General features: G+C 41.6%; 1 protein-coding gene across 1 annotated transcript; it reads left to right on the plus strand.

Annotated features, from left to right (window-relative positions):
* Positions 1-2107: 2107 nt before the first annotated feature.
* On the plus strand, positions 2108-2833 carry LOC120958531 (uncharacterized). The gene is made up of 3 exons (XM_040381402.2): positions 2108-2298; positions 2410-2579; positions 2701-2833. Exons 1-3 carry the CDS (start codon positions 2253-2255, stop codon positions 2755-2757), a joined length of 273 nt encoding a protein of 90 aa, XP_040237336.1. The 5' UTR covers positions 2108-2252; the 3' UTR covers positions 2758-2833.
* Positions 2834-8775: the final 5942 nt, after the last annotated feature.

The following is an 8775-nucleotide window of genomic DNA, read 5'->3' on the forward strand; positions in this document are numbered from 1 at the left end:
TGAGGCAGGCGTGAAACGGTACGGGCCTGGACAGGAAAGGCTTGCGAGTGGCCCCTGGAGCAAGGGCCCGGCACAAGCGTGCGCGAAGGTGTGCACGAACGTCGTCGTACAGTGAAAGCGCGAATTGCTGGCAAATTTATGGGCTGCCCTCCGACACCGCCAGGCCCTTCGGAAGACACGCGTGTGTGTGTGTTTGCGCGCAAGGCTCTTCGTTCGAGACCACCTGGATCCAATTATTTATCCGTTTGCAATTTTTCCATGATTATCGACCACTTCGGAGGGCGAACCAGTGGCCGTTTGCGTTCCTTGAGGGAAGCGAGTGCGCGAGCCTGCTTGGGTTGCCTGCCTTCGGTAACGAAGTGATTCCTTTCTGGGCCCTTTGCAGACCCGTCGAAACGGCTGTGTCGGTGTGGGGTGGTCTCTCTGCCCGTGCTCAACGGTGCAAAATATTTGTTTTTCATACACTGCAAAGTGAGCATAATTCGTTTTATTTATGTTGGATGTTATGATTTGTGACGCTCTGCACACACGCTTGTGAAATGCATACGGCGTATTATTATTGTGTTTTTTTGTCCACAAGCAATACGCAGATTTTTATTAACAGTTCCTGAAGGGTAATGGGTGGGGTGGGGGGGAGAGTGGTTGTCGAGGGGAATGGTTGATTACGCTTAACAATGCTCATGAGCTGTGAAACCTAATTTACTTATCACAAGTGCACAGAGCTTTCCTGTGCAGTTTCACATGTACAATCATACCGATTATGCCAAAAGCATAAAAGAAATCAAATCGCAAGAGCCTTTATTAGTAGCGGAACTTGGGGCAAGTGTGCCACCTTAAGCATTTCAAGTTATAACTCACTAAAACGTGTTTTTCAAAAACCGATTTAAATCTCATAACCATTTTACATCTATTTCCTCACTTATAAATGAGTTTCGCTTGAAAAAAGTGCAAATAAAACAGTTTTTGAAGCGTTTTAAAAAGGGTCCAAAAAGACGTTGTTTTTTGGGCTATGGGGCAAGAGTGCCACTCGTATGGGGCAAGACGGCCACTTGGTTAAAATAACCGTATTTCTTAGATAATTGGAAATTATTACGTTTGTACCACTAGTGTATGTATTCCTACATGTATTTAGTCACCAATGAACCCTTTTTGACCACCAACTGTACCATAATATGGTTTGTTACTGTTCTGTTTTTCTGGCGTGGAATCCGCTCACAATAGCGCACCATTCCGCAGCACGCTACAACAATGTTTACATTTTTGACAGCTCGCGCCTATGAAAGATGGTGGCACACTTGCCCCAAACAGAGATGGCACACTTGCCCCAAAAGTTGTAACTTTTTTGAAATTGAATTTTTCAGTGACAAAAATAAAGTTTTTTTCAACTAACCCCACAAAAAATTTCACGTTTTCTCAGCTATACGGTGGTGTAAATATTTTCTCGGTGGATTGTTCGCATCATTTTTGAGAGCTTATTTGTTTGGTTTAAAAAATTATAATATTCTGCTCAATTTTGAAACTCAACATAAATCAGTTCAAAACAATGGGAAATATCGATTGAGCTATATGAAATTTGGCTCAGTATACCCAGTCATTGGAAAGCAACCAACTGTATACAAAATTGATCATTAAACTAAAGTTTTCAAGGAAAAATGCTTGGTGGCACTCTTGCCTCGTATGGCACACTTGCCCCAAATTCCGCTATGATAGTTTTGCATGATCGGGATGAGTATTGGAGGTTGTAAATGAAGTTACCATTTTTTACTCCAATTACGGTGTATTATTGTGCTATTATACAATTTAATTATAAGTACGTGTATGATATAAAACCATAAAACCATGAAACATATAGAAAATGCTGCTTAACAAATACACAAGATAAAATGATTTATCTTGATGATTGGAAAACTAAGTGAACTTCTTAAGCATAATATAAATAGAATAAATTGAGCATTGAACAAAAGTAACCGAAACTTTGCACCAGCAAAGAGAACAGAAAAGTATACCAACAATTTGAACAGGTATCCTTTCTTACTTCTTAAATCAATCTAAACAAAGTAAGCGTTGCGTTTTCCAGCTGTCAAAAGCAACTGTCATGGGATGGATGTAAGCTAAGTCTGAATCATCCAAGCAACAACTGGAAATAAACGCTCCGTCAGTCATTAGTAAAACTTGCACATAGAAGGTTTTTTAGCCTATGTCCTGTCCTGAACAACTCCTGCGTTTTTACAATCAGCTAGGAAGGCAGGAAAATGCTGCCCGTGCGTGCTGTTGCAAATTTGGCTGTCCGCAGCAATGGTAATGTATAAACGAATCTATTGCTAAAAGTGCAAGTGCAAAATAGTATTAGAGTTCCTCCCTCATTTGCTCGATTGTTATATAACCCTCCACCATGATGTACTCCAACAGCGACATTCTTGTCCCGTGGATATCATGACCCGAAAAACTTCCGTGTGTTCACAATGAACGACATGCCAGTGCCGGACGGAGACTTCTTCAAAGAACATCGACGCAAGAATCGTTTTTATAATACTGTGCTTGCTGTGGGCGTTGTGAGCTTTGTCATCTCCATGATTGCGGTAAGTCATCTCGCAAGGTTGCGATTCCGGTTGCCCTGTATGTATGTGTAAAGCCCTTTTATATATCCTTAAAAACTAAGCTGATGGACGACTTACTTTTCTTTATTTTTTATCACAACAGGTCAAAGAAAGCGGATTGTTGTATTGTAATTACAGCCCACCGAAGAACCTGGACTAAATGGAAACTAGGATGGAGAGGTTTGTTGCAAACGAAGTATTAAATGTTTGGTGCAAATAAATTAATCTAAATGAAATAGGTATGCGGCATATGTATACTTTGTTGCAAATATATCTTTCTTCTACAAGGTTTCTACCTCTATGGTTACTATGGTTACGATCAATCAAGACATTCGTCTCCATTCCTCAGCTAAACATTCCATTTGGGCGAGCTCTGCTCTATTCGGTTCTATTAATTTGAATGCAGAAAATGTAATAAAAATTCATTACATGTTCATCTGGATTAGTTACAAGTAAAAGAAAAGTATTAATTTCTTTTTTTCAGCAAAACAGCTCAGTAAAATTATTTGCATAGGAACAAGCATACAAAGATACACCAGTTTGATTTGAAATAACAAATTTGAAAGGCTCGTAAATGTATCCCGCTTTCTTATCATCCAACGACCGTGACACAACTGTCCCCTATCCCAGACTGGGTATCGATTTCCTTTCCCGAACCATTGATAATTAGAATAACAATCGAACATAACCGGTCGGCGCTACACATTTCATGCCAATTGTCTCTCAGTCGGTTGTAACAGTAGCAGCAGCAGCAGCAGCAGCCGTTTTTCTTCGAATTCACATAAATCTTTCATTTGCATGGCATTGACCAAAAGCCTAGTTACGGAAGAAACTCCCAGCCATGGTCTAGTTTAGGATCAGCCTCTAAATTCGTGCGATCATTCTTAGCGCCCTATTGTGCATTTATTTCGGAGTTCGCAGATCTGGATCAAAGAAGATGTAACCCCTTTTCTCCGGGGAGTTTTGCCTTTTAATCGCAAGTCCATCGCGGTAACGTTTCGCGGTCCCTCGCACAAGGACGTTCCCTACATCTCTGTGTAAAACCGAGAAACGGGATCTTTTACCCTTTATGTGGACCCATACCTGACTGAAGCTGAGGCCCTGATAGCAAAAGAAAGAGAGAGAGAGAGAGAGAGAGAGAGAGAGAGAATTGAAATTCGCTCTTTCGCGCCAGCTGTAGGGCAATTGCCTTTTCATGGTAAATTTCAAACGTTTTGTGGTGCAGCACCAGCAGCAGCCTGATTCCTGCTGCCGGATGATCCCATTTTCTGCACCGGCAAGGAATGTCCGCGTCCGAAAAAGGGGGAAGACGACGATGATTTTCGCGCCACTGGAACACAGGCTGCTGCTGCTGCTGGGAAGAAACGAATTTTGATTAAAATTTATTAAGATGTAAACAGGACCGTTCCAATTTTGCACTCCGAGGTCTGAGATGGGTCGTTCTCTGCCTTTTGCAAAGTGTACCGCCGGGTTTACGCCCAAGGGTTACCGGGGTGATGCATTAGCATACCGAGCGTTTTATTGCTGGCTTACACCACTTTTATCGCCACAGTTTGCCTCTCACACCCTGGCCGCGGCAGTGGAAAAGAATACTTCCGAAAACATGTCGCGGTTTAACGGATTTTAGCAAAGCATCTTTACAGAAGCCGAATGCAACAGTTTGCCCGTGTCCCTGTGAACGTGTCTCGGTGTACGCTGGGGGTTTTGTTGCAGATGGCTTTCTTTTGCTTAGGTTTTTGGGAATTAATTTACGTGCGATTGTGTCACACCTCGGAGCTCGGATGCTCAGAGTAATAATAATTGGCAGTGAAATGACGTGTGATGGGAGGCGCAAAGGAAAATTCGTTAAAAATCATGCCCACGGTGACAACATTGGGACGAGGATTGAATTGATTTGTTTAGTGTTTGAATGGGTTTTGTTGTATGTCAGATGTCAGGGTAAGGCATAAGCCGTGCCTGGTGGATAAAAGTAATTAAAATTAACAAAACACTTTCTTCCGCAATCTTGAATGAAGCTTGTAAAAGTATACTTACAAGGGTTTAAAATTAAATCGTTTTAATTCAATGGCGCCAACGACCGTTAAGATTTTGACGAGATTTTGTTTTCAACGAATTTTAACGATTTCTAACGAAATTCGGTATTCAAAACTGGATTACAATGCAGGGCTCAACAAAAATCAAGAAAGTTAACCAGAAAAGGCAAGTAAAAAAAACAAATTTAGGTAAATAACTTATAGCGGCGGTACCCTTAAGACGAAAACCTCGTATTGTCCGAACAATTCTGGAGCATTCTGGACCATTCCTTCAATCATGTGCGGCCTTCAATCATGTGCGGAATGCGGCCTTCAGACATCGATGAGGATACTCTTTAGCTATTCTCTAACTAAAATTCACGCCAAAATTTTCATAAACCTATGAAATTCTCATAAAAGTGTCAAAACAGTCGTAAAATATATGTTATCCTTTGTAATCGAGAACATTCATAATCACAATTGCTACGGTGCTTGGTGCTGAAATCGAGTAATTGAAGTTATTTGTGTCTCATGCTAGTCAATAGGCTGGTCATTGGTACTTTGTGTGTGTACTTAATTGCATTTTAACCTTATTTGTTAATAGAACAAATCTTACGTTCATAACACCATTACCCTTATATGGTTTCTCCTCTCCTAAATCGTCCCGCTATTTCCTTTATTATCACCCCACTTTATGGTCTATTATCGAAACCACACCAACGATAATCATAAGCACCCTTGTGAAGAAAAGAACCAGCAAAAAAAAACTAAATCCTACAAAGCTCCCCCTCACAACATAAAAAGGAAGCATTTAAGAACGGATTTGTAAAGAAAAGCGACATTACGTGAAGAGACAGGAGCGACCGAATCTCCGATTGTGGGAAGAAATGGGTTTGCACAAACAAGAATCGCTCACTGACCATTTCATGCATCAGATGATATGTTGAATGGTCATCCAATAGGAAGATGACCAAGTTCTGGGGGAGTGCAGGAAGAAATTGCCATTTCCATGGTAAACCCAATGCTGACGACATGCTTCCCATCGGAACGGGATGCAGGAGAGATCAAATTATCTCCACACACAGACCTACACACCGTACTACACCGTGTCTCTTGTCCCAATCCGACGTGTCTTGAACTGGGGGATCTTCATCCGCACATGTTAATATGCTTTCTATTTCAAGTACCATTGACGGGAGAAATAGATTTTTTTGTGTCATTGTGTAGCTTCAAGCCCATCGAATCCTTGACTTGAAGTGGTTTTGTTGATTATGTTTGGTCACCACCAGGCAGCGCAAGTTCTTAGCGGGTTCGATTCTTCAGAAACAGGTGTAAAAAAGAAGGACCCGGTCCGGCAGCATTTTTGCTTTGCTTCTTATTGAATTCGTATGGATGCAGTTTTTGGCGAAGAGGGAATTTATCGATTTCTCTATCTTCGCTTTGCAACTGTGCCCACACCATTGCCAGTCCAAATGGCACACAATAAGATAAGATTGAATGCTAATGTGTAAGTTGCCAATGTCCCGTACCGTTTGAGGATATCATTCTTAGAATCCTGAGCGATTACGAAGCACATTTCAGTTCCCTTTCTGCTATATACTGAGATAGTTGAAAAATGATGAAGCAAAGGCAAAGGTATGAATCATAGCACGCGGCAACGGCCCGTGTGTCCCAGGGAGTCCGTTTCGATGCAAATTAAAAGGGTCGTGATTGGGTTTTATGCTTCAAATTCCCCGGAGAGCTGGTCCCAGGTAGAGTGCTGACCGGAGTGCTGTTTGTGTGTGCTGCAGCGCGTCCATTAGCGGGTTGGAACTGACCGAAAGATATTTTTTCTCTTCTTTCGTTGATGAACTACCACGTCACCACCATTCATCGAATATATGCGTGAGTCCGTGTGTGTTGGCAATGATGTACAGGTTTTCATTCATTATGCTGACCCATTATGAATGGGAAAGAAAAGACGGAACCCATCTAAATTGGGATACGTGGTGTGTTCGTATCGCCTTTTTTGGCGGTGTCATTTGGCGTATCGATGTGAGGAGCTGGTCGGCGGCAATCGAAAATATCGAACCTTTAGTGCATGGAAAATGTTTCCTACTTTTGTATTGTGTTGTTTTAATGTCTCACTCGTATGTATGTGGGTTTGCTGCTCAAAACTAACCATGAGCAGGGGAATGCGCATTCATTGATGAATGCCAGGCACACCTTGCAAAAGGATCTGGACAGGGGTGGCTGGGACACAGGAACGCCAACGCGACAGGAAGCTATTTACCTGTTTTTCGTTTTTATAAAATAAGAAGTCCCCACTGTTACACACCTTCCCAGTTTTTTCTCCCATTCTGCCCGTCATTCCCGGCCTTTTGTTGCGATCGGTGGGTGCACTCTCTCAATGATCGAACCCCGAATAGCGCTCAATGGCGCGGCATACCGGGCATATCATATATCATGTGTTAGGGATGATAGTTTTCCTTCTTTTTTTGCTCCCATTCCCTGTATATGTGTGGCTGTGTCGGTGTCTTTTTATGCTGCTCGGACACACAATTTCATTGAATAAATAAAGCATACAGTCGTCCGTGGGACGAGGTGTTGAAAATGGTGTCTTTTTAGAGGATCCTATAAGAGGGAGAAAAATGAATCGAACAAAGTGCCCTCAAATGCAATACAATCCTTTTCGATGAATGAGAAAAGCCACGGCTTTTCCATTGAGAATGCATGTCCGCAAGGCAAGAAGGGGTGGGTAAAAGGTTACCAAAAAGAGATGGCATTCAGTGTGCGGGATCGGGAAGTTGAAGCACATCCCATTCATGAAACTCAAAACACGGCGAGTTGAATCATAGATTTACCTTTTTTTGCTTGCTTCTCTATTCGATTGATAAAGGTTTGAATGAATTAAGCACGCAAAGAGATAAATTAGCCGTTGAGTCCCGAAATCAGTTACACTTTGGTTACATAATCCATTATCTGTGTCCTTTTTTTATTTGATCACCATCAGGAAACCCAAACCATTCATGTTTCGGAGACAAGTCCTTGTGTGAAATGGTATTATTTTTTTAACATAATGGTTGTCTCTGCATTGTTGTTCCTCAAAATATCCAATTTTAACACACTAAGGTCAAAAACATGACCACAAAGCAGTTGCTGTCCACCAAAGTGCCGATCAAGACTCGAGTACTGATATGATTAAGGATTTTTCCAATGCTCTCCTTTTGAAAGTGAATGCTCTGAACTTGCGTCATGATTCGCAAGGAATTGTGTGCTCAACGTAAAAAGGGGAATCCAGGAGACCGTAAAAATGTTGCTAATCATTAACGTTTAGAAGATCGTGGGATGAAATGGCAAATGGAGTAATCAAAATAACCTCAATGAGCTAGACTGAGCTACATTGAGAGTGTGGAGTTACATTAAGAGCTTAGAGCTGCATCGATTTTACAGAGTTACAGTGAGCTTGTAGAGATAGAGAGCTTCATTGAGTGTGTTGAGTGTGGGGCCATAGCTACAAAGAACTGAACTGAGCTTATAGATATCCTACATTCTACGGAATGAGATAACAGTGCTGAATCCCTAATCCAGTGAGCAGAACCCTCATGTAGCCTTGTACATTTTTAAATTTTAATTGGAAAGTTCTTAGGCTTCTCTTCAAGACGAACTACTTTAACTACCGAACATTTGAGAGTAGCTCAAAATCCCTTAACAATCCTGTTGAATATTTTTAACAAATGATGAATAATATCTGAAAATAGCAAAATAAATTACGTTAACAAAATCTTCTTCTTCTTCTATTTGACGTCACGTCCTACGCGGACATGCCGGCCTATACAGACTTTCGAGACTTATTCCATTACCACGCAGCCGGATAATCAATCCTTGCTACGGGGGGACGGTTCATTGTAGGCTTGAACCATTGACGGACATGTTATTAAGTCGTTCGACGACTGTACCACGGGACCGCCCTAACATAACCCAACAGATATAAAAAGACATAATGCTCGATGAAACAGTGACGATCGCACCTCACAAGAAGATCACGCCATATATCGCTCGCATACAGTAAACATTCAGATTGCTTGCTCCATTCAGCTCACTGTCCGTACTAAAAAGGCAATTGCATTGGTTCTATTTTTATCGACAGTTCTGTTTCCACAGAAGGTTTCTGCACACAGTATCGT

Source organism: Anopheles coluzzii, chromosome 3 (assembly GCF_943734685.1).
Source record: "Anopheles coluzzii chromosome 3, AcolN3, whole genome shotgun sequence".
Taxonomy (NCBI): Eukaryota; Metazoa; Arthropoda; class Insecta; order Diptera; family Culicidae; genus Anopheles; species Anopheles coluzzii.